Source organism: Carex rostrata, chromosome 8 (genome assembly GCF_964058835.1).
Source record: "Carex rostrata chromosome 8, lpCarRost1.2, whole genome shotgun sequence".
NCBI classification, from domain to species: Eukaryota; Viridiplantae; Streptophyta; class Magnoliopsida; order Poales; family Cyperaceae; genus Carex; species Carex rostrata.
In genome coordinates this window covers 7,380,325-7,407,601 of record NC_135925.1, presented here as the reverse complement: position 1 = coordinate 7,407,601, position 27,277 = coordinate 7,380,325, and the positions used below count along the sequence as shown (strand labels likewise).

General features: G+C 34.1%; 2 protein-coding genes, 2 long non-coding RNA genes and 1 pseudogene across 6 annotated transcripts; 3 read left to right on the top strand and 2 right to left on the bottom strand.

Moving 5' to 3' along the window:
• The first annotated feature begins 5,648 nt into the window (after nt 1-5,648).
• On the top strand, nt 5,649-9,458 carry LOC144558757 (uncharacterized). Its single transcript, XR_013512984.1, has 4 exons — nt 5,649-6,061; nt 7,846-7,923; nt 8,035-8,088; nt 8,576-9,458. It is a non-coding gene; the product is annotated as an uncharacterized LOC144558757 (long non-coding RNA).
• A 4,247-nt stretch (nt 9,459-13,705) lies between these two features.
• LOC144558756 (DEAD-box ATP-dependent RNA helicase 27-like) lies at nt 13,706-17,489 on the top strand (annotated as a pseudogene). The gene is made up of 12 exons (XR_013512983.1): nt 13,706-14,005; nt 14,341-14,526; nt 14,672-14,865; nt 14,989-15,072; nt 15,365-15,405; nt 15,538-15,646; nt 15,741-16,040; nt 16,148-16,186; nt 16,274-16,378; nt 16,552-16,620; nt 16,982-17,107; nt 17,222-17,489. The product of XR_013512983.1 is annotated as a DEAD-box ATP-dependent RNA helicase 27-like (transcript).
• Nucleotides 17,490-18,859: 1,370 nt separating this feature from the next.
• LOC144558753 (Protein kinase superfamily protein) lies at nt 18,860-22,637 on the top strand. Of its 2 annotated transcripts, none has more exons than XM_078307616.1 (7): nt 18,860-19,027; nt 20,127-20,382; nt 20,603-20,655; nt 20,808-20,875; nt 21,319-21,408; nt 21,690-21,753; nt 22,105-22,637. In XM_078307616.1, the coding sequence occupies exons 1-7, from the start codon at nt 18,988-18,990 to the stop codon at nt 22,395-22,397; spliced, it is 864 nt and encodes a 287-aa protein (XP_078163742.1). In that variant the 5' UTR covers nt 18,860-18,987; the 3' UTR covers nt 22,398-22,637. The 2 variants fall into 2 exon arrangements, with proteins under 2 accessions (XP_078163742.1, XP_078163741.1); XM_078307615.1 differs by having other exon boundaries at nt 18,860-19,036.
• LOC144558754 (uncharacterized) lies at nt 18,883-20,117 on the bottom strand. Its single transcript, XR_013512982.1, has 2 exons — nt 19,177-20,117; nt 18,883-19,132 (listed from the first exon to the last, which is right to left on the bottom strand). It is a non-coding gene; the product is annotated as an uncharacterized LOC144558754 (long non-coding RNA).
• Nucleotides 22,638-24,781: 2,144 nt separating the features above from the next.
• Nucleotides 24,782-25,546, bottom strand: LOC144558752 (RING-H2 finger protein ATL70-like). Its single transcript, XM_078307614.1, has one exon. The coding sequence runs from the start codon at nt 25,544-25,546 to the stop codon at nt 24,974-24,976; it is 573 nt and encodes a 190-aa protein (XP_078163740.1). The 3' UTR covers nt 24,782-24,973.
• Between the last annotated feature and the right edge of the window lie 1,731 nt (nt 25,547-27,277).

Here is a 27,277-nt window from a genome sequence, read left to right as displayed (position 1 = left end):
GAATTCTAAAAATTTATCGAATTAGCTTCAAACAATGAATTCAAGCTGTTAGAATCCATCTACTTCATGTGTGATGCATGTACATATAAAATTTTGAAATTTTCAGATTAATTTAATACAAAATAAAGTAGTAAAAAGAATTAATAAAAAAAGAATGCATAAAATAACTTATGAAACATGAATGGGTTAAATTTCTTTTTTTGTTTACCTATTAAGTTTTTGTTTTTCGTTTTACTTTTTAATCTTGCAATTTCTATGCAATAATTCTCGAAAATTCAAATATACAATTAAAAAAAGTTAAACCAAATAACAATGATTTGATTAGAATTTTATTTTTGACACGACAACAACGTAAAATTACAGACAGAAATTGAGTGTCCAAAATTTCACGTTGAGGACACATTTTATATTTTTGTTTTCTTAAAAATTTGGTTTTCAGTGTTGTTTGACCAAAACAATATTGCATTGGACCATGAAATATGTCCTCAACGTGAAGTTACAGATGTTCAATTTTTATTTGCAATTTCACGTTATGGCTATATCAAAAACGAAATTCTGACTAAATCGTAATTATTTGGTTTAATTATTTTCTTAAGATGGTAAAAATAAAAATTTCTGCGATAACTCAGTCTTTTCAGAAGTAGGATTTGTCCGAACACAATATCTTGACTAAACAACAGAATCGTCAATCTATTTTTATTATTATTAAATAGTAATTTTAAGTGAATATATCAATAGATGGCATATTAAAAATAGTTAGGTTTAGAGGGAAAAATAATGCGGCCATTTTTTTTAATACCCCAAAAAAAAAGAAAAATATTAAAAATAACCTCTGTTTTGGATTTTTTTCATATATGCCCTGACCGCCTGGAAACGGGGCGGGCCAAAATTTTAGCAAACCGCCCATTGTATGGGCGCTTCATGCCATTACCAAACCGCCCATATAATGGGCGGTCCACTTTTTTTTTTTTTTCTTTTTTTTTTTTTAAGTTTTGTTTTTTTTTTTAAACAGAAATTTTTTTATTTTTTTTATTTTTTGTATTGAAATATTAGAAATATTGAATATATTTCTTTAAAAATAGATGAAATACAATATAATTTAATTTATTAGAAAGACTATAACAAATAACCCGGATCAATATTTTTCAGGCCGGATTTTTCGCGGCTGTAAGAAAAATTAATATATTTCTTTATGTGTTATTGGACAAAAATAAAAATGCTTAGATTCCGAGTAATTGATCCCGGTTCAAAAGTTACTTCTATGTAATCTAGAAAATATTATAATCCTTCTAGGACATTTAATTTATAAAAAGTTGTATCTATTTTTGAAAAAAAATAAAAACTTTAAGTTATTTAATAATTGTTATTCAAAAAGAATTCTCAAAATATATACAACTTTTTATAAATTAAATGTACTAGAAGGATTATAATATTTTTTAGATTACATAGAAGTGACTTTTGAACCGGGATCAATAACTCGGAATCTAAGCATTCTTATTTTTGTCCAATAACACATAAAAAAATATATTAATTTTTCTTACAGCCGCGAAAAATCCGGCCTGAAAAATATTGATCCGGGTTATTTGTTGCAGTCTTTCTAATAAATCAAATTATATTGTATTTCATCTATTTTAAAAAAAAATATTCAACATTTCTAATATTTCAATACAAAAAATAAAAAAATTTCTATTTAAAAAAAAACTTTCAAAAAAAAAAATGAACTGCCCAGGCTTGGGCGGTTTGGGGTTCTAATTTTTTTTTTTTTTAAACAGAAATTTCTTTATTTTTTTATTTTTGGTATTGAAATATTAGAAATGTTGAATATATTTCTTTAAAAATAGATGAAATACAATATAATTTGATTTATTAGAAAGACTGCAACAAATAACCCGGATCAATATTTTTCAGGCCGGATTTTTCGCGGCTGTAAGAAAAATTAATATATTTCTTTATGTGTTATTGGACAAAAATAAAAATGCTTAGATTCCGAGTTATTGATCCCGGTTCAAAAGTCACTTCTATGTAATCTAAAAAATATTATAATCCTTCTAGTACATTTAATTTATAAAAAGTTGTATCTATTTTGAGAAATTTTTTTGAATAACAATTATTAAATAACTTAAAGTTTTTATTTTTTTTCAAAAATAGATACAACTTTTTATAAATTAAATATCCTAGAAGGATTATAATATTTTCTAGATTACATAGAAGTAACTTTTGAACGGGGATCAATTACTCGGAATCTAAGCATTTTTATTTTTGTCCAATAACACATAAAGAAATATATTAATTTTTCTTACAGCCGCGAAAAATCCGGCCTGAAAAATATTGATCCGGGTTATTTGTTATAGTCTTTCTAATAAATTAAATTATATTGTATTTCATCTATTTTTAAAGAAATATATTCAATATTTCTAATATTTCAATACAAAAAATAAAAAAAATAAAAAAATTTCTGTTTAAAAAAAAAAAAAAACTTAAAAAAAAAAAGGAAAAAAGAAAGAAAAAGTGGACCGCCCATTATATGGGCGGTTTGGTAATGGCATGAAGCGCCCATACAATGGGCGGTTTGCTAAAATTTTGGCCCGCCCCGTTTCCAGGCGGTCAGGGCATATATGAAAAAAATCCAAAACAGAGGTTATTTTTAATATTTTTCTTTTTTTTGGGGGTATTAAAAAAAATGGCCGAAAATAATGTATTTAACAATTTATTATAGGTATATATATTTTTTAATTTATCTTTCACAAAAATAATATACGAAGCCTATTATTCCTTTGATCTTGTAATCATACACTAATTTTTCCTTAAGAAACATATGCTCTTTGTTATTTGATCAAGCAACTTAGGTTCAATTTTTTTTTGCAGGTTTGTTTTTATTTGTGTTTTCTAATCAAATGACGAAGGATTCCCGTTTATAGGAGCCCTGAATGATCCATTTGCAAAACCAGCCCAAAGGTTCCTTGGTGACTGCTTGAATTACTATGTCATTTGGGCCACAACTTAAAATGAAAGGGATGGAAGAAATGAGAAAGAAAACCTGATCTGTTGGCTCGATGGGCTGAAAAAATACAAAGGCCCAAGGCCGCGGGAAGGAATTGGTATATCGCTCCAGATGTTATATATATGTTTGGCTATGTAGAGTTGCTACCGGGTCGGGTCGAGTCCGGATACAATTATATTTGAACCCGTACTCTAAAAGTGTTCAGGTTCTAATTTTAATCCATATATTTATTTGTGTCAAATTAGATCGGGTTTGGATCCGAATACCTCTCTACCCGTAGATATTTCGAGTCCAGTCTTTCTGTTCTGGGTAGATAGATACTCAGAACTTGTTTGTGAATTATCGGGTCCGGTTCAGATACAGGGAGGTTATGGATTTGGAGCGGGTAGAGTGGATAAAATGTGCCGTGCCGTGATTAACGCGCTGTGACTTTGGTCTCGTGCCATGTCATGCCATGACTAAAATATCAAGGGTGGTCATGGTACGCGAATGTCATGACACGTGAGTCACGCCGTGTCTAAACGTGTCGTGACCAAACATTTCTCACGCAACTCGTGTGACTATTTAATAGTAATTTAAGTTAGTTTATTCAAGATTCACCATTTAATCAATATCTAATAGTTCTAATTACACGTGACTCGCGTGGCTACGTGCCGTGCCATATCGTGACTAGATCTTTCACGTGTCGTGCCGTGACAAAGTTTCAAAAGATGGCCACGGCACGCAACACGCGAGTCATGGCACGTATCTGACACACGTGTCATGCCGTTTTGTGACGGAGCCAGCTCTGCCGTGCCATTTTTCCTACTCTAGGAGCGAGTATATGTCACAACTTCCAAGCATTTGAGAAATCATTTACATTTAATTATAATTATATTTTTTTGGATTATTGGGTAGTATTTTCAGAATTTTATTGTTGATTGTTTGGAGTACTCATGGTGTAACGAAAAATATTGGAAAGTTTTTAGTTTTTTATTAATAGCTTTTGAATTCATGAGGCTGGAGAATTTTTTTTTTTTTTTGTATTATTGTAGTAAAGAAAATTAGTCATGTTGTTATTAATTTTATCACAATATGTTATAGTACATCACGTGTGAGGTGTTAGTCCCAAAGGTACTTAAAGGGAGGGTGAATAGGGTATTTTTAAAAAAATATATATTAAATTAAATTATCTAGCGTGTCTATAAGTTATTATTAATGAAAACTAGAATAACTTGAATCTAAACTAATAAATGATAAAGTAAATAGTAGATTTTAGAGACACTTGATACGAGAGTTGTTTATGGAGTTCGACACTAACGCCTACGTCTTTGTGGCCCGCGACCTTCGAGACGGTGCGCCTTTATTTATCCAATGAGAAAGGAGTACAAGGTGGAATCAGTGAGTCCTTACAATCTTCTGAGAAGTCACACGGTCCAAGCACGCAAATAACTCACGAGCATTAAAGGCTCAAGATAACAAGGCGAGCAACAAAGGCTCATTGTGTATTGGTTGAATAAGCTTGATATTGAATAGAATATTGAAGTTCAAGTGCACAAGCTACAACGGCTTTTTCTAGATCTGAGAATTCGTGTATTGAAGCTAAGGCTGCGAGAGTGATAATCCAAATCCCAAAATTATTTCTATTTCTAGTGAGCTTATCAAAATGAATTAATTTGGTCTAGACCGTTATAGCGGTTCAGGTACCGTCATAACGGTCGACCAACTTACGGCGGGTTTGGATGTCACTACCCTAACAGTTGATGGACCATTGTCATGGTCCCATAACGGTCGATTCTAGAGTTTAGACCGTTACAGGACCGTTGCCTCTTATTAATCCACGGGGCAAGGGTAAAATGGTCTGATTTTATACGTTACAATAGTCACTGGATCGTTACAACAGTAGGTCTTACTTAGGTCAATCTCAAGCTTATTTTACTAATTTTACAGATAATTAATCCTAATCTTGAGATGATGCTTCTGATGTCTAATGCCCAGTGCTTCATGACTCATCCTTGATAATTATTGTAGTTGTTCATTCATCCTCGATGCATATATTATATTCTTTATAGTCATGAACCTGCACAATATCTCAAGACAAAAAAAAACTGCAAAATTTAATTAATATATATTTTGCAAATCTAGTCAAATAAACAAGTGGAGTGTGGTCCAATTCAACATGTGGATCATGTAACATGTCTCATTATAATTAATTAGAGCTTTTTTATTCAACAAGAATGATCAGATCAAATGCATCGGTCTAAAGAATTTACAAGCTTTTTAAACAATGTCACTTAATATTAAAAATTATTAACAACAAGTTTAAATAATTCTATAAATAGTCACGATAAATAATATCGCACTCTCAGTTATCTCTCCTCCTTATCTCCTCCTTATTAAGGAGCTTAATGTCTAGATTCTTTAAGGGTCCTGATCTACTTTTTTTTTTTTTTGATTGAATCTGAACCATTTAAACAAATAATATGTATTCCTTTGATTAAATGCACTATTTCTCTATGTAGAAGTCTAAACTTAGTTTAAATTGGACCCGCTACATGTATAGCTACACAAATTTTTCTTTCTCCCCTCAGTCGCTGGCAGAAAAGCAGATCCATTTCTCTTTCTCCGTCTTCATCTCCTACCTCTTTCCTCTCTTGGGATCCTCTCACTCTTTCCTTTTCTCTCTTCATCTCCTCAGTCGCTGGCTTTTCTTCCCTCAGTCGCGAGACAACGATCCCATCTCTGCCCTTCTTCCTTTTCTTTCCATTGCTCTCCGTGATCCCATCCCCGCCTTCTCTAACCTAAGTTATAACCCCTAACCTAATCCCCACCAGCGAGACAGCGAACTGACCAGCCCCCCCAGACGCGCCGCACACAGTGCTCTCCGCGATCCGTATCTCCGGCTTCCGCCTCCTTGGCCCTAGGTTTTTGAGTCGCTCAACACTCAACCTGTTAGGGGTTTTCTTTTGCTTGTGTGCCTCGGTGTCACTTGTGCTCGTGGATTGGAAGCAGGGCCTAGAGGTGAGGTCGTAGGGTAGCACCACGACCTTGGTATCGTTCTTTACCATTTCAGGGTATGCGGTAAGTTAATTTTTCCTTAAAAAATGTATAGAGAAGATATGTAAAATCACAAATTGCAGGGTTCTATATGTAAAACAAGAAATCCAGATTTGTGTTTGTGACAACTGTAATTGTTTTCTGATACCTCGCATATTTAGCATATATTTGACTTGATTTCGTACCAAATTCACGTTCTAAATTGTCAAAATCATGTGCATTTCATTGATATATCCTTAGAATTTGGTACTGCTGAGAGTTTGTTTGTTTTTTGCAGGATTGGAGCAAAATACACGAAGAAACGGCATTTTTGGACTCCCTGGTACGACCCTTACCAGGCTTGGTACGGCCCTTACCAGACTTGGTACGACCTACCCTTACCAGGCTTGGTACGGCCCTTACCAGACTTGGTACGGCCCTTACCAGACTTGGTACGGCCCTTACCAGACTTGGTACGGCCCTTACCAGACTTGGTACGGCCCTTACCAGACTTAGCCGATCCAGCCTCTTTCCCATCTTGTACGGCCTGGCCATACCACCTTGGTACGGGCCGTACATAGATGCCGCCTGACAGAATTCAAATCTTGGCAGAGGCTATTTAAAGCGAGGGATCTCTCCATTTTCGGGGATTCCATTCCATTCCAGATTGAGAGCTCAGAGAAAGAGAGAAAGAGAGCAAAGGAGCAAGGAGAGAAGAAGAAGGAAGAGGAAGAGGCGAAAATCGACGGATCAACCTCTTCTCCACATCCGATCTTCGATCTAGTTCTATCATGTCTCTCTTTATCTCTTTATTTGTATTTCTGGACAGATCCATGACTTGTGAGTAGTAGATCATTGTTTCTAGGGTTTGTAGATGGATTTTCTTGATTTGTGTTGCTTTTCTTGATTTGGATCTTGTATGAACTCTTTTGATTGAATTGATTGTGAATTTGCTTGTCTTGATTGCTTTGTCTCTCTGTGATTGCATATGGTGTGCCTATAGTGGTAGATCAAACCTAACAAGGTCATGTGACCATTGCTTTCTCTCAATCAAACCAATCCCTTTAGGTAGACTTGTTCGAATTGAAGCCGAAAGGTTGAATTCTCCCCTAATTGACAGATTAGAGAATACCTTAGATCTCCAATCAATCAACTAGAGGATCTGGACCAAAACACGAGAGTTGAGGTCTAGAAACCCTAGAAGGTGAAGAATTGACTCCAAAACCTAGATCTTGAGCCAACACACGAGAGTTGAGGTTTAGGAACCTTAGGTATGGTCAATTGAACATTTCTGAAGAGTTTAACACGAGGTACCAGCAAGAAATGCATCAACTCGAACTTGTAAGCTCTGTACTGGTACATTGGTACGGGTCTTACAAGAGTGGTGCGGCCTACCCGTACCAAGCCCCACTCGGCTTGGTCGGACCAGGTTGGTGCGGCCTAGCCGTACCAACTTGGTAAGACCCGTACCACTAGAGGCAAATCAGAGATGAAGTCTGAAACCCTTGAAACATCTTTTATCCCAAATCAAAACACAGTTTATACCTTTCCTTGCACATTTACTATTCTATTGCATTGTTTGATTGCTTGAGTTGATTCTTTAGGAAAATTAAGTACCAAAACTCCCTCTTTCTCACTTCTAGTCTTTAGTCGAGATAAGTAAATACCTAGATAAAGGAACCGTCCCTGTAGATCGATACCCGATTATACTCCTCGATAGGATTGTGCACTTGCAACCCTAATCAGAAGGTGTAACCGCGGTTTTAAAAGGTACGCTCCCAAGCGTACCGAAACTTGCGTTGCGCTTTCACGCGAACATTTTCTTTTAGGTTCTTGTAAGAAAGGGGAAGAATCAATATTCATGGATTGGGTTTTCTGGAATTCCAAAAGCCCTGCAAGTTCTCAAGGTTTGTGCCTATTTTCCTTTTTCATTAAAAAATTAAGGTAAAATTTAATGTATTATATATAGTTTTTGAGATTAAAACGAGATAAAAATGTTCTTATGTCCCTGTCATCAGGATAGCGCAATACAGGATCCTCTTTTACCAAATGCACAGGACAAACCGATTAAAGTAAGTTCGCTATTATCTCTTTCTTTTTTCTATTTAAGATTCTGGTCTTGCATATTTGATGTGCACTTTTCTTGCCAAATAATTTTCTTGGCTAAAATTACAGTTCATATTTGCATTGATTTACAGTGTTATATTTCAATGGAAAATTTAAATGAAAGCAAGGGCAAAATAAAACTTTTTAGAAATCACAGTCATGAATAAAGGCTTAACATTTGATTTCAATTCATTATTCTAAATTTTGATCTTGAATAAATGTTTTTGAAGAAGATGATGAATTACTGAATCAATGCACGGATTTTGAGAGAGAGAAATGAACTGGTTTACTTGATTCCTCTCCCATCAACTGTGCTGGCTTTGGACCAAAGCCTGGTGTTGCTGGTCAATTTTTGGAAAAACCAAATATTTTCTCAGTTTATACTTGTTATATGTTCTCATTTTTTTATGTTGAACAAATTAATTCTAAAGATGTATTCTTTTTTGTTTTCAGCTTTGGATCAAAGGAGAGAGAAGTCCCTTGGCCTCCTTACTCAGAACTTTGTCAAGCTTTTCATCACAACATATGTAAGTTGTTAAACTCAGATTTTGCATGTTTATATTCGGAGAAATTTTTATTTTTCTTGTGTTAAAACTGATGGCACGTATGATAAAGCTCATTCACTTGCCATAAATTTTGGATCAGAGATTGGTTGGTCCATGCAAACTATACTAAAGGTGGTCAAAATAAAAATTTATTTCAACTTCAAAACATAAGAACCAACGAACCAGATTGCCAACCAAACCAAATAAACTTAAAAGTTAATACAAGATTTTTTGACCAAAAAAAATGTTAAAAAGCTAGGTAGCAAAAAATAAATTCAAGAAACAAGTAGCAACCCATCAAACAAGCAGAGCAACTTAAAACTCCATTTGGGATGCCTCAATTTTTCCTAGCAGACCAAAGGAAACCTATTTCCTTTTGTCATAGCATAAGAAGTTTAACAAATCATACTATCCAATTAATCACGTTGCAAAGCTTAGCAAATAACTGCTCTTCTGAATTATTGTTCTCTATTGTTTAATTTATTGCACATTATGTTTATGCTGATACAATATCACTAGACGAGGCTGCAAAGATACTCCTTGGAGATGCACATGATGCTATCAATATGAGAAGTACTGCCACCAAGGTTAGTTTGGTCGAATTTTGGTTTATTTATATATATGTAGAGTTCCATATGTTTAGGTCTGTATTCATGTGGGTAGCATGCTTACCTACCTACTATTGTATTTTACCAACAAATTTTGTGTCATTCAACCAACCATTAGGTGCATACATAAGTGACTGAAGTATCCCTTTCATATCAACTTGGCAAATTAATGTGTTCCTACTTTATTTCTGCCGAGCTTTAAATTTGGTTTATGGTACTTTCTGGTAGAATCCCAAAATTTGATTGAAGCTACTTCTTATACCATATAATTGAGATAATGATCATGCCTGCTGCAAAGCATCCCAAAATGTTGCTTCTTTGTTGCAAAATATGATATACAGTTACCAATGTTCTTTGCACATTACGATAAGATATAGTGTGATTTGCAAAAATATGCCTACTTAAAGTAAAATTTGACATAAACACACGAACAAAATAAATCTAATCATTTGAATTTTGATTGTTTTTTTTTTCATATAGCAATGAGTGATTTTTTTACTCTCTGTGGAGGCAACTTCTTTTCTTTAACTGTTGCTAAAAGAAAAAGTGATTTTTTTTTTCTTTTGCTCTTCTTTTTGCTTCTGTGTTGTTATTTCCAACTCTCCAGGTGCATTGATCTATTCCATGCTGGTCATGTTGAGGTCCACTTCACTCTCTCAATTTTAATTTTTTGAATTGTTTTTCCTAATTTGACAAGTAGCTGGCCTAAACACAGACTCCAAAATGACTTTTAGATTTCATAGATTGAAATTGACATAAATTGATCCGAAGGATATTGAATTCACAACAGTTAGGTCTGGTGGAGCTGCATGTTATCTCGAAGATGTTGAGAACAAGGATGTCAGTGCTCCTTAACTATACACTGGCAACAAATCTAAGGATAGCTTTTAAATTAATTTTAAGGAATCTTTTATATTTACAATCAAACATGTGTATCCCAAAATAGATGTATAGCTTACGGTCATTTGAATGCAAAAAAAAAAAAAAAAGAACTTACAGATTTTTTACTCTCTCTTGATTTATTTATGTAATTACATTTAATATTTATTTATGTAATTCTTTTGTTAAATTTAATTGGGACATTGTGTCACGATTAACACAAGAAAAGACGTGAGAAAAAACAGTGCACATGTGAGATAATTAACAAAGCACATATAACATTTGCTTGCCATGGATATTTCCACTGTCCATTTTAATCCCCAGATTAATCCCCAGATGCCAGAATATGAAGAGTTGAGACTTAGGTACTTCTAAAATTAAAATATCAAAATACTTTCTGTCTTAAATTAATAAATATTAATCAACTTGAAGTTCCTTAATTAAAACAGTTTGTTTACTATGTGCAGACTCAACATGCTGTGAGGTGCTACCAAATGTAGTGTCAACGTATTGAAATTACTTACTTCAGTAGCTTTTAGGTTGTTTGTTTTGTTTTAGCTTTGTATGTTGATGGTTTTTATTAGAGAATGCTATGTTTTTTAATTCCTATATTCAATTCAGAAATAATATATTTGGTTTACATTTAGTGATATTTATTTTCTCTATTTTTTATGAAAAAAAATACTTTAGTAAATTAGATTTTCTACTACATAATTTGCTTCCGTTGCTGTGCACGGGCACGATTACTAGTATACTTATATATACCTCTGTAACTGTATACAAAAGTACGAGAAAATTGCTTCATCTCAGGGGAAGAATATATTCTAGGGTGGAGTACTTTTTGGATCTGTATTCAAGCTTAGTCATTAACCTATAACAAGTTAACAACTATCATAAATTTCGCAATTTTAGATTTTTTTTAATAGAATACACATTTGAAACATTTCCAGTCCATATATCATGTGGTCATTTCAACCGACTTCGATGATACCTGTTAAGAGTGAACGCGACATTTTTAATTGCAAATTTCAATATAAATAATAACAATTTTAATTAATTATCATCCTTACCACATACCACATGGTTAGACTAGGTTCTCATAAGAATAAGTCATGAATTTAATTCATACTCCTTAGATAATTATCAAATTTATTATTGAGGTTCTCTAGGACCTTAGTTGAATTACAAGACTTTGGTTAAGTTAGATTTCAACTTAATTCTTGAACTCTTTAAACTATTCAAAGAATCCAGATTTATATTTCATCGGTAGACATAATCGTATTTACTAAAAACCATAATAAATGATATGAAGCATTGATAACATTTTCCTTGAGAACACCCTAGTCCTCTAAAATTTAATCCAACTTGTACCATTCATATATTAAATGAAAATTAATCGACAATATTAAATATACATTATATAAATTAAATGATTTGTAATTTAGCAATGTACAATATACAAATTGTATGAAAATTAATCGACAATATTAAATATACATTATATTAATTAAATGGTTTCAAAAAAATATTGTCAAAAAATTAAATTATGCCTTTGTCATTTGATCATAATCCTTTTCTTTGTTTTTTTTTTTAAAATGTGGAAATTATATTATTTTAGTCATGAGGCTTATTAGTTAATTAAAAGAGAACCATTGCTACATTAGCAAAACCTAAAATGACGAAGAGGCCGAAGGCGTGCTTTTCACATCTTGAACTCTCATCTTCTCATGACTCATAACCCATATATTATAATTATTACAGTTCATGAGTTGAATTATTGCATCTTATGAACCGCAACAGATCATTATGAACTTATTAAATTTGTACATTTTATAAAAATAATACGAAGTATGTGTCTTTTAATGTTAGGAATAAGAAGAATAAGGTGACATTTAGAGCCTTGATTGCTGCATTTCGATTGACTTTGCACTCTTTGGATTACATAAGACAGTATTTGGGAGTTAATATATGAATTTGAAAATTATATGACCGAATGATTTGGGTGCTACATGACTAATTTGAAATAGTTACTTTTGGAAAAGGGCAAAACATGATTAATATACTACGTTTTGACTATACTTTCGCATATTTTTTTTTAATCACATATTTTCAATTTATAAAATTGGATTCCTTATTTTAAGAATCAGTTCATTGATAAAGATTGTCAAAATTGTCGAATTAAAATATTATTATATTTTCATTCTTATGGACGTAGATGTTCAAATTTGTCAACAATTTTGATTAACAATATGAAATTTGTGATTGAATATTAGTCTTCCGACTAAATATTTTGATTATATATTATTTTTAAATATTTTTTTTACATGTAGAAGCCTAAATTTATTTAGATACGTACTATTTACACCTAATTTGTATCATCTTTCTTATTGGTCATGAGTTCTTTCTATTTTTAAAATGTCAATTAAAGATTTTTGAATGGATTGATCAGTGTTTTAAAATGCGGCCGCATGGGCCGCATATGCGTATGCGGTCGGCAGCCGCGCTCAGAACGGCCATGCAGTCATCCCATGCGGTTTTGAGCATGCGGCCGCATATGCGGTCCGAATATGCGGCCATGCGGAATAAAAAAATGCATATGCGGATTAAAAATGCAGCCATGCGGTCCGAATATGCGGCCATGCAGTCCTCCCATGCGGATCAGCAGCCACCGTTGGATCAGCAATTTTCAAAGTGGCTTAATACATAGTAAAAAAATTCAGAAAAATGTAAAATTTGGTATCCAAGCACATATTAATATGGAGAACAAGATGAACGGTTCGGATCAACGTTTTGGATTTTAAAATTTTAAATTTGGACCGTATGCATACGAATGCACATTAGTTACACACACTCTCTATATATATATGCGTGAATTTTTATTTTAAAATCCGCATATATAAATCGGCATGAAAATCCGCATATGCGTCCGCATACCGCATATGCGGTATGCAGTGGCCTTCCGCATGCATGAACAAAACCGCATTTTAAAACACTGGAATTGATCGTGTCTTTCTTTTCTTTCTATTTTTTTATATTATTTAAAAAATGTTATTTAAGTTTACATGTTATTTAATAAATATTGTTACTCATTTAGTCTAATTTTATAAGAATATGTCATTTTATATGAATTTTTCTAAATTTATTTATACATTAAGGGTATTTTTGGTTGGAGTAAGAATAAGTTATTCTTAGAACAAAATTATTTCAAATAGTTTGTTCTTTGTTTGGATGGGCTGGATGGGGTTGATTAGGGTTTAAGGTTTAGAGATTAGGGTTTAGGCTCTTCGATTTCTGAGGTTTGTTCTTCGTCATCTTCCTCTTTTTCAGGCTCTCCGATTTTTGAGGATGTTATTTTCATTTGTGATCTGGAGTTGCAAATAATTATTACTTTTCATATTGATAGATTTTATTTCTGTACTTCTCTCATTTAATGGAAAGAGTCAGGGATGGAAATTTCTAAAATTATTGGATTGTTTGTGTACTTCCCCCATTCTGATAGAAATCGAATTTTTTTTTTTTTTTTTTTCTCTTCTTGGTTTCAGCGCGAAAAGAGTCTCTCTCGCTCCAACCAATCAAACGAAACGAAGATGAAGAGGAAAGGAGCGCCGATTCCATGCTTCGAAAGAGAGGAGGAAGTAGGACAGAACAAGAAGGCCAAGAGATTGACAGACGAATTTGTTGCAAAATCTGAGATAGGCGATATTACTAGAGGAACAACGCAAGAAGAAGTGAAGGTAACGAAGAGGGACGAATTTGGAAGGTAGTATCCTCACAGATCGTGCCTTCTCCGATCTTCCTCTTTCCTAGCCCACTTTGAAGGCACTTAGATGGGTTTCAAAACCATGATTGCGGTGAGAATAAACAATAATATCTCTCTCTCTTCTTTCATATTTAATTTGGTATTGGTAATTTATAATTTATAGAATTATAGCCCTTCTTCCCTTCATGGTTACCTTTATTTATTTTATATTATATTGCCTTTCTTTCTAAAGTAGTGTTATTATTTTTTAATTGTCATCCTTCTGAATTTTAATATTAATCACAGAGAATAGAAGATTCTATAGCAAGTGGACCTTAATAAAATACTCATTAATTAATTAGTTCATTATCATCCTCGTTAATATTAAATTTTCTGAAATTAGAGCCTCAGCCTCAGCCTCAGTTAAATTCATTGGGTTTCTTTCAGATACAAGCAAGGACCATACCCCTTTTGTTGGAGGGGAGAGATGTAATTGGTGCAGCACATACCGGTTCTGGCAAGACTCTTGCTTTTTTGGTCCCAGCAATAGAGATGATGCATTTTGCCCAGTGCCTTCCCAGGAATGGAACGAAAATCATTGTTATTAGTCCTACACGGGAGCTTGCTATGCAGGTATTGAAATTGTCTGTGAAGCACAGTGGTGATAATTAATGTTGTTTTCACTAAGCAAAATTTTAATTTTTAGCAAGACGAAATTGCTTGACATAATTTAAATTCTGATTTCATGTTGCAAATAATGAACTCTTCTCTTATGTAGACACATGTTGTTGCAAAGAGTCTTTTGAAGCACCACAGTACCACACACAAACACTTGGACTTGCAGTTGGTGGTGTTCCAATAGGAAAAGAAGCTCAGCAACTTGTAAAGGGGGTGAATATGCTGGTAGCGATACCCGGTCGACTCCTTGACCACCTAAAGAAAACAAACAACTTCATCTACAAAAATTTGGAGGTAAAAACCATTATGCCTTCATATCCCTTTTTTTTCTTTTTTAGTATCAAAGAAAAAAAACTAATTTTAACTTAAATTAATAAGTTGCTCACAAAGTGCATGTTTCTTTTGATTTTGTTGTAGTGCCTCATAATCGATGAAGCTGATCGGATGCTAGGTCGAAACTTTAAGGATGAAATGGGGAAGATACTTAAGCGCCTTCCAATGGTAGACTGAATTATTGTTAGCACTTAATTATTTACTCCAATTAGGCTAAACATTTTTTATACACTCAAATCTCGTCTTCTGACATAGACAGTAAGAGAAAAGATCCTCTTGTCAATTTAATAGAATCCTTTTGAAGCTGTTGTTGAATGCTTAATAGGATCCAAATATGTCCTTCTTGTAATAACTACAATATATGCCACGAATAATTTAAATTCTAAAATATTATTTTCCACAGAAATCGGAATGATGAGAACTTCTCTGATAATGTACTTGATTTTCACTTGATGTGCAGAAGAGGCATACTATATTATTTAGTGCAACACAGAGTACAGAGGTACTTTTTTTTTTCTTTATATTCTTTTTGCCTTTTTTAATTAGTTCATTCCTTGCCTACTTAATGTTGAGTACTTGCAGTTTATTATCTTTCCTACTATTATTGGCTTCTGATTTAATCAAAATCTCTCGGGTTTTTGAGTTTGCAAAGTTGTCATTAAAGAAAAGGGCAGAAGAGAATATTCATGAGACTGCTCAACCAAAACTTGTTTACATTGGAGTCGATGACAAAAAACCCAAGGTAAGGAATTAACTTGTGGTCATGACCCATTCATTTTAGAGACGCACCGACTGAGATGGAGATGCCATATGACAATTTTTTTAATATTTTGTAGGCAACTGTTTCTGGGCTAAAACAATACTGTTGTATTGTGGAGAGTGAAGAGAAGTTTATGTCGCTTTATAAATTTCTCAAGAAACAACAGTCCAAAAAGACAATGGTATTCTTTTCGACCCGTCAGGCGGTCAAATTTTATTCCGAACTTCTTGGTTACATAAACATGGAGTGTTTTCACATGGATGGCACTCAAAAACAGAGTGCCCGGAATTCTAATTTACGTGGATTCACTCAAGCCAAGAGCGGTATTTTGCTGTGCACTGATGTGGCCGCGCGTGGAATTGATATCCCCTCTGTGGTTTGTTCCATTCCTCATTTCTCTTTTTCCTTCAATTTATTCTTGGGAATCCTTTTAATTGCACTGCTTTAATTCTTGTATAAATACTCATGCACATATCCTTGCAGGACTGGGTGGTGCAATATGATGCTCCTCGAAAACCTGAGGTTTGACTTTCTTTTAATTTTCTTTTGAATCGTTAAACTTTGTTTGTTTGGTCAGATGAAGATTTTGACTTGATTCGGTGCTCTCAGATGTATATCCATAGGGTTGGTTGAACAGCTCGTGGGGAATGTGGCAAAGGAAAAGCACTTCTGTTTTTGTTGACCCAAGAGCTTACTTTTCTTTCTTGCTTGAAGGTATTAGCATTGGCCTAATTAATGATATAGTTTTTATTAATTATCTGCTTTATAGAAGATCTCGGGTTTCCACCAACTTGGCAATTGCAAGTTGTTAAGATTTACTTTGTTCTTACCACAACTCCTACTATCAGGCTGAAATAGTTTGATTTCAACTGTGTAATTATTTACAGGAAGCCAAAGTCTCAGTCATCACACAGAAGATTGACATAACAAAGACATTACACCTGCAAGCTCTCTTGGTGAAATGACTATGTTCATGTTTACATGACTTTGCACAGACAATAATAAAGCACAGTACTCACACACACACAAGCATTGCCTCTGGATCTTCTGTGGAAGATTATTTTTGCCAAGCTCGCACTTAGTTGAAGCCCCCAAATTTTACTTTACAAATCAATTTGAAATTAATTTTGAAATTTTCAACTAAAATGAATGGTTTGGTTTTGCACAGACTGAGCACTATAAGTATTGGAGCTTACTTTTATTGCATTGGTTGTAATGCTTCTAATAATAATGACCATAATAGATTGCACCTATCATTAGAATTTTGTTAGAAGCAATAACTTTTAAGTTGCTTTTCTTTGCATACCTGTTTTGCAGGAGAAAATTGTTGGTGAGAATTACTATCTGTGTCAATCTGCAAAAAATGCATACAAAACCTGCATTGAGGCATACAATTCACATCAAATCAAGTCAGTCTTTAATGCGCACATGCTAAATCTGACGGTAATTTGAATTTCTTTGGAGACTTCAATAGCTTGCTTATGTAGTAAATAATGTATAGTTCTTTTCTTTTGACTTATTTATTTGCGGTGTGAGATGGTTAATTGTTTTCTGTAGGGAGTTGCAAAATCATTTTGCTTCAGCTCACCACCAAAAGTGAATGTTAACCTCGAAAGCCGCCCCTCAACTACTAGGAATAGGCGAGAAAGGAACCGAAGCCTGCCCGGCATGAGCTTTACCAACCCTTATGGAAATATGGGTGTCAATAACAGGCAGTTTGTGAGGTAATAGTAGATCAGCATAAAATAATTGTAGCTGATTTTTGGAAGACGATCTTTGTTTAAATGTGAGATTGAATTGAATGAAACATAATTTCATTGATTGATTTGATCATGCTGTTACAATGCTTTTAAGGTTTACTGGAAATAGGGAAGATTTTCTAGTTCCACCCCATCTAATTAACACGTTGTGATTTTGGTCATGTGTCAACTAGGTGCTTTGTCGTGTCGTGACCAAGTCGTGTCATGAATAAAAATGGCGCGTTTGATCACATTTAACTATTTTTTTGTAATTAAATTTGTTTATTGAAAATATTTAACAAAGTTTTAAAAAAAATGTGGAATGGTTTTTTAAAATTTTGAAAATGAAGAATTAATGCTAGAAAAAAAAAACATTTTGTGATTAAACGTGTTGTATTTCGTGTCATATTTCATGCCGTGATCAAAGTAATTTATGTGCTATGTTTTTTTTGTTAATAATCATTTACAACACATAAATGGTGACGATACATGATGCAGAAGTCACATCTCATAATCGATACGCATGCCGTACCGTGATGAACTCCGATGTGTAATTTTTTCCACTCCAAACTTTCTAGGACCAGGTATACCAACCATTTACACTCGAGTTTCCCTCCATATACACTTGGTATAAACAACACCCACACTGCATTCACACTCAATACATTCAACAAAAAACCAATTCCAAAAGAAAAGAAGGATGCAAAGATCGAAGTATATAGGGACACCTATTTTAATTTCTGGAAAATTCACTAAGCAAGGCAACAAATTAAGATATGGTATCCCTTCTCATAGATGAGTATCCTGTATAGTACTCCATGGTGGGATCCACTATACGAGTTGAGATTTACTTCAGCTGCTTTGAGATTCGGATCAGCGCATGAGCAGTATTATTTAATTTTTGAGATTCGTGCAAAGTTAAAAAAAACAGTTCGGATCCACCAATTTGAATTATTCTAAAAGATTCCCGTGCGGTATCCTATTGGATACGAATTCCTACTTTCAAGGGCAGCTGTGATATTTCTGCTTTTTAAAGGTTAAAAACTACATCTCGGCCATGGAAATAAATCTGCTACGATCCTAAAGGAATTGTAGGGTCCTACGATTCTAAATCCAACCTTTTATTTGTTTTGAGATTCGTACATATAAAATAACTTCTATAGAGATTCGTGCAATTCAAAAAAATGAAAGGTTGAATTTAGAATCGTAGGACCCTACAATCCCTTAGGGTCGTAGCAGATTTATTTCTTCTCGCCCATACCACCTTTTTTTTTTACTTTTTTTTTCTTTTTTAAATGCCAGAAGAAGGCGTATAGTCGAAGACTGAGCAAAACGGGTTGGCAGAAAAGGTGTGCAACGGATTCTTCTGTTTCGGCAACCTATCCAACAATATTCCTAACCAGATAGCAACAGTATTTTGTTTGCTTTCTCTCTTTTTTAACCACCCCTTTTTGCTCTCTTTTTTACTACGAGGGGGAGGGACCAAATGGCCCTTTCCTCTTCCCCTCGTCTCGCCAGATTCCTTCGTCTTTCTCTCTCGTCCCCTCAATTGTGGCACCAGCTCGTCATACATTGGAATTCGCGATGCAGCGCCATCTCTTGTGCCTCCAACTCTCTCGCTCTGGTACTCTGTGTGAGTGTGTGTGCGCGTGCGTGTGTGTGGGATTTGGTTGAGAGTATGGAGAAGTGCTTGATCGGGGATACGGAGACATGAATCACATGATTTCTCCTTGCTTATGAATCTATGATTAACTTATAGTAGCTACCGTTGACCCTTCTTTATTTAGTGTTGGCTGTTGACTATGTTCATTTTCTAATTGCTTTTTTTTGGGAAAAGAGGATAAAAAATTGAGTGCCGGAGATACTATTTTGATTATCCAGTCAAGGCTTACTGATGACTTACCAGCGATTATCTTAGTTTATACAACTAAATTTACATTATGGGTTTCATTTTCGTACAGCACCAGCACCCATGACTCACTGAATTTGTTATGTGTGCAACTAATCTTATCTTTAACCCAATTCATGAACCTTTGCTATGTATTAGAGTAATTAGTCAGATGTAGTTACTGTTAGCATGTTGTTAGACTTTGACTAAGTCAAAGGTTGTAATTAGTGAGGTTAACAGTATCAGTTACAGAGTTAGTTAGAAGATTTGACTCATGTACTAAGGTCTTTATATACTGGAGGCCACATTGTAAGCAGACACAATTGAATAACAAATTCATTGATTCATCTCTCTGTGTCTATTCTCTCTCTCAATTACAAACCTAATACTAGGTCTCATTTAGGTACATATAACTGAGTTAAGTCTTGTAATTCAATTTTGCCTATTAGTTCAATTCAACCATCATTTGTGCCATTGTGTTTCAATACCCTTAATGTAATCCAATTTGCCCTGCAGATATTTTTTTTCCATTTTTTAATGAAACACTAGACAAATCCCATAAAACTGAAACACAAACCAAAAAGGGTGAAACTTCTCTCAAATCACATGTACGTCACTAACCCGTACACAAAGTTGTTAATTTCAGGATTAGACCTGACCAAATGGTACCAAAATCTGATAATTCAGTCCAAGTTAGGTACATTAGCTCCTGTTTGATTGTTCTTGGATAGTAGTGCTGTATGTGGTTTCTATCCTTCAAACAAGTGTGAAGTTGTACTTCAATGCCTTAGCTTTGTATAGTTTTAAAATGCTCCTGACCTCAATTTTTTACCAGGTAAATCTCCCGTTGTAAAAAAATACAAGAACAAGGAAATTGAAAGAGCGACTAATGGGTTTAGTATGGTGATCAAAACGGGTCCAGATGGCACAACATATAAGGCCCAGTTTGAAAATGGGCTTGTATGTGATGTGAAAAGGGCAAAATCGTCAGAGCAAAGAAAGGAGGACTTTTTGAAGGAAGTACAACTGTTGGGTCGACTTCACCATCGCCATGTAGTAAGGCTCCTTGGGTTTTCTGATGAAGTTAACAGGTTTGTCGACTCACTTTACCAGTAGGTACTCGGGGCTTGGGAGTGATGTATTTGTACCTCTTGCAATTGTGTAGTTGAGTACAAATTGGACACTATTGATTTGTCTAGACTTTATTGTTTGATGCCAATGGACACTGCGATAGGGCTATTCTGAGGTTTGGACTGGTGTGAAAAGTATTTATGCCTGGCTTTCTGCTAAGATTTCTTAATTAATTCTCAGGTTTCTAATATTTGATCATATGGAGAACGGAAGCTTGATGGAATGTCTTCATGGTAAAGCTATTAGTTAATTTATTATTCTGTGTAATGTTATATAATAGCCTTTACTGGGATTCTGTTTTTTTATTGAAGCATAAAAGGAGATGTAATGGTTTACCACTCACTAGTACAGTTTTTTTTTTTTTAAAATGTTTCTACTGGAACAGACCCACTTAGGAGCCCATTAAGTTGGAGCATCCGGTTGAAGATAGCTATTGATGTAGCTGCTGCCTTGGTACAGTGAAGTAATCATATTTACATTTATAATTATATTGTGTTATAAGAATGTCCAATAACTCCCCCCCTACTGGTCCATTTTTTCAGTATGACACAACGACATGCTGGTACTAATGAAGTCCAAGATAACATGGATCTATAGCATTTGAAACCTAGGACCAACTTAGTTTGAATCTTATCTGTTATCTCTGAAAGCTTTTGAATTTGTAAACTTTTCATAATTGCCCCTACAAACTTGAAATTTTAGCACAAAGTCCTTGCCTTTCACAAATTACTGTACATAAAAGCACAATTAAAGAAAGAGATACCGTTTGTAGGTTAACTTGTAAATTTCGGATTTGAGAAGAGAAATTCACCAGTATGGATTTTTCAAAGGGCAGTATAGCATTTGCTTGTATATTCTGTTAAGACAATAACATATTGCGTTTGTTGCATATTCAGGAGTACCTATACTATTTTTGTGACCCCCCTGTGGTTCATGTTTCTGTTAATACCAAATGTGTGATGCTGGATTCTGATTACACTGCAAAGGTGATGGCTTTGTGTTCTTAAAAAGATATATATTTTGACTTTTACGAAAGGACCTTTTGATTATTTGAAATTAATTAAAAGAAGTCCCTTCAATTTTGCCCAATAACAAATTGACTCACTGCCCCAAATAAACTTGTGAATATTGATTACTGTTCCATGCCCCTAACGTATAATGAATTGGTTTATAGTTTTGTGTAAAGCGGTGTATATTTATCTTCTAATTATGTAAAAGAGTCAAATTATAAAATACCAAATAATAATATAATCCTTTTGTGTTTTAGTTATCCGACGTGGGTCTTCTCAACGACAATACCTCCAACTTTACCAGCGCATCGTGTTCAAGAGGTAGGACCTGAATAACCTGAATATATATACAGTAATTTGAATTAAGTTTACTCTTTGAAGTCTTTTTTTTGTTTTTTTTCCTCTGCTATAGAAAAAAGCCTCTTGACAGAAATGATCAATCATGATCAAACTTCAGTTAATTATGTCCCAACTAATCTCATCCTGCAAAGCCTCAAACAAGTTTAAACTTAGTTTAATCTCAGCTGCGGAACTAAACACCAAACAAACAAATAAAAGAAAGAAAATTAAGAGCATGGATAAATTAAATTGTTCACCAATCCTGTATTCGTGGCATAATCCATATTCTTGACAACAATTCTTAAATCTGATGATAGAAATGACTATTTACAGAAAACACAGAACAAATTAGAAAGGAATTAGTGTTTCAATATGGTGTGCTGATCCTTGAGCTTGTAACGGGCCAATCACTGAGTGGAGAAAAGGAGCTGGTCCGGTGGGTCCAGGCATCAGGTTTTCATAGCTCTCTTCACAACATGGTTGATGCTGATTTAGGCAATACTTACAACTCCAAAGAGCTTCACAGCCTTTTGGTTGCCGCAAGGCTATGCACCAAAAGTGGACATGATTCGTTTGTCTCTGTACCACTGGTGCACCGCTATTTGCAAAAGAGGCAAACTTCTTGAATATAAAGTTCAAAATTTGAATATTGAAGAGGAATTATAAATAATATAGCAAGTCTCTTGCTTTTCCATACCTCTCAATTTCATTATTGAAAATAATAATTCACTGAAAGTTGTTCATTTGGGCATATGGAGATTTGCTGAGATTTTCATAGTACAGAATATTGTTTCTCGTGTTATTTTTTTTTTTTACATAAGATGTTACATTCCTCCGTTTTCTATGTATTTTATTTTTATTTTTTTACATCATGCTTATGATTCTGGCTCATGTAGACTACTGGTACTGAGCCTGCTGTGTGAGATGGTTTGTATCTATACTGGAAAAGTTATAACAAAGGTTATACTACTAGCAAGCGATCCGAATAGTAAACTAGTATTTTTTTTCCGGTTAAATGTCTTACCTGTATTTACTCTCGTAATGTCAACGAGTAACTGCTGATGACCGATCTACCAGCTTGTTTGTAATAATAGCTGTAAATAGTCCAACCCAGAAGATCCAAAAGGACGAGTTCTGAACTAAAGGCACCAAATGGTTATCTGACCTGAATGGACAGTATATGTTCCAATTTATCCAAATTATTTTTCTTTTCTTGAGGAGAAATCCGAAAGATTTTTCGTGCGAATGACAAACTTGTATGGTACCCTTTTTGGGTCTATCTAGGATGCATCAACCAAGGAAGTAAACTACTGTAGGACGGCGCCAACCTAGAGATAAAATTAAAAAGAGGAGTTCAAATGCACCCAAATTTTTGTGCACTTAAATATACTCTATCTTTTAAATTCTTTTTCTCCGTTTTTAAAGTCCGAATAGTCAATCCGAACCGTTAGATGCAATCTATATATTAAGATGTGGTTGGAGACCAAATTTTACATTTTTTGGAATTTTTTAACTACTTATTAAGCCACTTTGAAAATCGCTGATTTTACATTTCTGGACCATTGGATCAGCGATTTTCAAAGTGGCTTAATAAATAGTAAACAAATTCCAAAAAATGTAAAATTTTGTCTCCAAGCACATCTTAATATGTAGATCGCATCTAACGGTTCGGATTGACTATTTGGACTTTGAAAACGGAGAAAAAAGATAGGGTGCATTTGGGTGCACAAAAATTTGGGTGCATTTGAACCCTCCTCAATTAAAAAATATACATGTACTATATTAAGATATTTGTTAAGTCAACTTGTAGAAGTTGATTGCAATTTGCAAAAGGAAAAAATAAGATAATACAAGAGCTGGAGAGGTTCAGCGTTAACAAGCTGTCGTGACGACACACGTTTAATTGATCAAACTGCAATTAGTCAATTACCATATTTTATGGTTCCTGTGTACAATTTTTTTTTTCCTTTCTATTGACTTTTTTTTCCTTTAAGCCTCTAAGAACAAAAGATGAATTATTAATTGAGAACTATAAAAAAGAAATAGATAGTATTGCTCTCGTATTTGTCCAACAATGCAAGATGATTGCCCTCAATTTATCATTAATTATTGGTTTGTTGTTTGGTTTCAGAGTTTCTACATTTCTCTCTCAGAAAGGCATTAGTTCAATAAACTTATTCACGGGAATAATTATATAGAGCTGCGAAAATAATCACCAAATTAGGTCCCCCCAAAAAAATATTCATACCATTTCTAAATAATTTGTAGTCCAACTATTTGGTATTCAGTCAAAAATAAAATAAAATACATAGGTTACAAATCTCCCCCGATTCTTTTGTCATAATATAGCTCGTTCCTTTAAAATATTATGACATTGGATTTTAGTTCATGGGTTCTCTCAGAATAAATAAATTATCCTCTATTATTCTGTGCACCAAAGAAAACAGATTTGAGTGGAGTTATTCAAATAGGAAAACAGGTTTCCAATTTAACAATAAGAATTGAACAGACCTAGTCCTGCAGAATCGAAAAAGAAAATGAAAGGCAGATAAATAAAATGTAAGAATATCAGCATCACCCGTTTGTGTTGCCATGGAGCAGAAGGATTTAACAAATAGATTTTTTTTTTTATTATATAAGATAGGGATCAAGGCCCAAATCTTATATTTTATTGATAAATTAAAAATAAGATAGAGGATTTTTCAAATAATGTTGGGTATGATATACTCACAAAGACAAATGGCAGGAGAATCGTTATTTCATCTGAAATCCGAATCAGATCTTAATTATTGACACCACTCTCAGTACATGTCTTTGAATCAGTTTTACTGGTACCGCTGCATATAAGCACCCAGCTGATGAATAAACAGTCGACCATGCATGATATCAATTTAATATCAAGATAGTTTATTAATATTTGCATACACAAGAAACTGATTTACTTTCCCAAATTAAACCATCAGAGCTCTTAGTAGGACAAGGTAAACCAATGAAACAACTCAGAAAACACTAAGAGTTAGACACTTCTCTTTAATTTGTCTCTAAAGTTGCTTACAATTATATTGTTTCTTTTCGAATCAATTACATCCAAACAAGCAAAAGAGAAATCTAGCATAAATTTACATACTAAACATGCAAGAACCAGAAATTAAAGTACAAAAATGTGTTGGTAGAAAAAATATATTTCCAAGATCAATCACCGTCATGACCTCGGCCTTGTAAGTGGAACAACTTCCACGAGTGGTGTCGGCATGGGGCTCGGCAGGGGAGACGCTCTACAAACAGGACAGGTTGGCCGCGACCTCAACCACGGATCCACACATGCAACATGAAACATGTGCCCGCAATCAGGCAGCACCCGAAGAACATCGGTATCCTTATAATCTGCCAAACAGACACTACAACAGGCTGCCGTCGCTGATGACAGCATCACCTTCCATCCTTTGTTTTCCTCTTCCTTGTTTTCTTTGGCCATTAATTTTTTTGCTTCTGAGTAGAGCACCTCAGGATAGCTTTTCAGTGTGGCCTCATCTATGCCCATCTCTAGGTCACCCTCGGAGTTATCTCCGACAGGTTGGATGGGGGATCTTGACCGAGCGGGTCTTCCATCGTGGTTTGTGCCGGTGCTGGCACGGGTGCAAAAGTATGATGCTAAGGTTATGGTTGTGATGAGGAGAAGGACTCCGACTGATACGCCGATACCGTATCCAAAGCCGCCAATTCGACCAGTCGAGAAAATACCGGTTGCTGTTTCATTAGAGCCAAATGTGCTCATTGATGGTTCTTGCTTCAGGATATATTGTTTTTTTCCCCCCTCTCTTTTTCTCTATTCCCTTTAGCTAAGAGAAACAGGGATGCACGAATGGTGAGTGCATTGCTTTGATGTTAGTTTCTGTGTTTTTGAAGGGAGTTGGTGCCCACAAGAGAGAGAGAGAGAGAGAGATTGTCAACAGTTAGTATGCAGGGTAGGCACATGATAAGTATAGAGAGAGTTGAAATTTGAGAAGGAAAGAGATTCAAATGGTTAATTAATTTAGGTTTATTGTATAATGTATGACGGTAATTAAGTTTGTGAGGGGAGGGTTTTCGAGGTCAATGCTTGATGGCATTTTATTGCCATTTCTCTCTCGTTGAATCTATATATATATCGGCTGGTAACGTAGTCCTTTTGTCTTGCTTGTGTTTGTTTAATGCTAACCAACATGATTATTTGCTTGTAAATTATTGTTCACATACGTCATACCCTCTGAGTTAATTAGATTTTGCACGTCTCGACCCCATATACATCATTTTCACAAAGTTAATTAATTAATCCAATAAGTCTAATCTTGATGATATAACTTATAAAATGATTGTTGGGAAAACGATTGCTTTTTAGTGTCATTATTTGGAACTTTTTGTTCCGATTATTAAGTTCAAATTTAATCATTTGAACTTAAATAAGTTTGAGTTTGTTAGATGTTCTAATAATTCGAGTTCGTAAGAGGTTTTGTTGCTGAGTATAGAATTTTTGGTTTCAAGTTGGCAGCAATTTTTCTGAAATCTAAAAACAGCACAATTTTCAAATTCTCTGTATTCATGCCGTTTAAAAATTTCATATATTGCGTTTTTTTTTTTTTTTTTTTTTTGAAAACTTGGTAGTAGCTACCAAGGTTTGTGAGGAGGAATCGAACTCTCGACCTTTGGGTATAACAACTCTAGAACATTTTCCTAGCCAATTATGCTACCTCCCATTTCCCTTGCGTTTTGTTTTTTCAGTTCTTTTATTTGCCATGATAACACATTGTAGAATTTTAAGCTTTTACTGGACGTATTACCAAAAGAAATCTGCTTAATTAGTTTAGTGTTTAATTTCAGAATATTCTTTTATTTTGAAAGAAACACTCTAATGCCTTTTGTCCTGTTCTAGTTCAAGATCAGGAATGATAGATCCCTATACATTTGACTTCTTCTCTTGTCCAATAGGGGCAGTAGCTCTCAGAATTTCTTTGCATTTTTAATGTCAACTCTTATTTATTTATTACATATTATTTAGATACAGCCTTTCTTTCCTGTAATGCACTCCAAAATTTATATATTACGCCAATGCCATCGTAAATTCTCCCAATATTAGCTACCTGATATCTGGAGCTTAAGTTCATTTTTATAGATTGGAGGACCTATTGCAGAAATTAAGCAAACGTGATAAGGTTGTTTGTTTTTATCACAAGATTATAAGACTTCCTCCTTTGTTTGACAGTTTAAATGTCTTTGCTTTTCTTTGACTGATAAAAATATTTTCTGATAAACTGTAAAAATTAAAAATCAGGGCTGAGTCTGACCCATTTAAATAAGTTTTTGTGCTGTATGAAAAGATTGATTGGTTTGAAATTCACTATATATCTGAAAGTGATTTAAGAATATTAATTCTCAACTCAAAACTGAAGGATATAGACTCATCAAAAATTAACTTGATACGTGTGAGGTACTCAATTAATATTTTTTTCACGTCTCAACTATCAGTAAT

What these genes read in the sequence shown, in the direction of transcription:
- LOC144558753 (XM_078307615.1), top strand. Translation starts at nt 18,988, where the DNA reads ATGCAGCGCCATCTCTTGTGCCTCCAACTCTCTCGCTCTGGTACTCTG. An exon ending in CTTGATGGAATGTCTTCATG is followed by an intron (nt 20,656 to 20,807) that starts GTAAAGCTATTA and finishes CTACTGGAACAG; the next exon opens with ACCCACTTAGGAGCCCATTA. An exon ending in CAGCGCATCGTGTTCAAGAG is followed by an intron (nt 21,754 to 22,104) that starts GTAGGACCTGAA and finishes GACTATTTACAG; the next exon opens with AAAACACAGAACAAATTAGA.
- LOC144558752 (XM_078307614.1), bottom strand. Translation starts at nt 25,546, where the DNA reads ATGAGCACATTTGGCTCTAATGAAACAGCAACCGGTATTTTCTCGACT.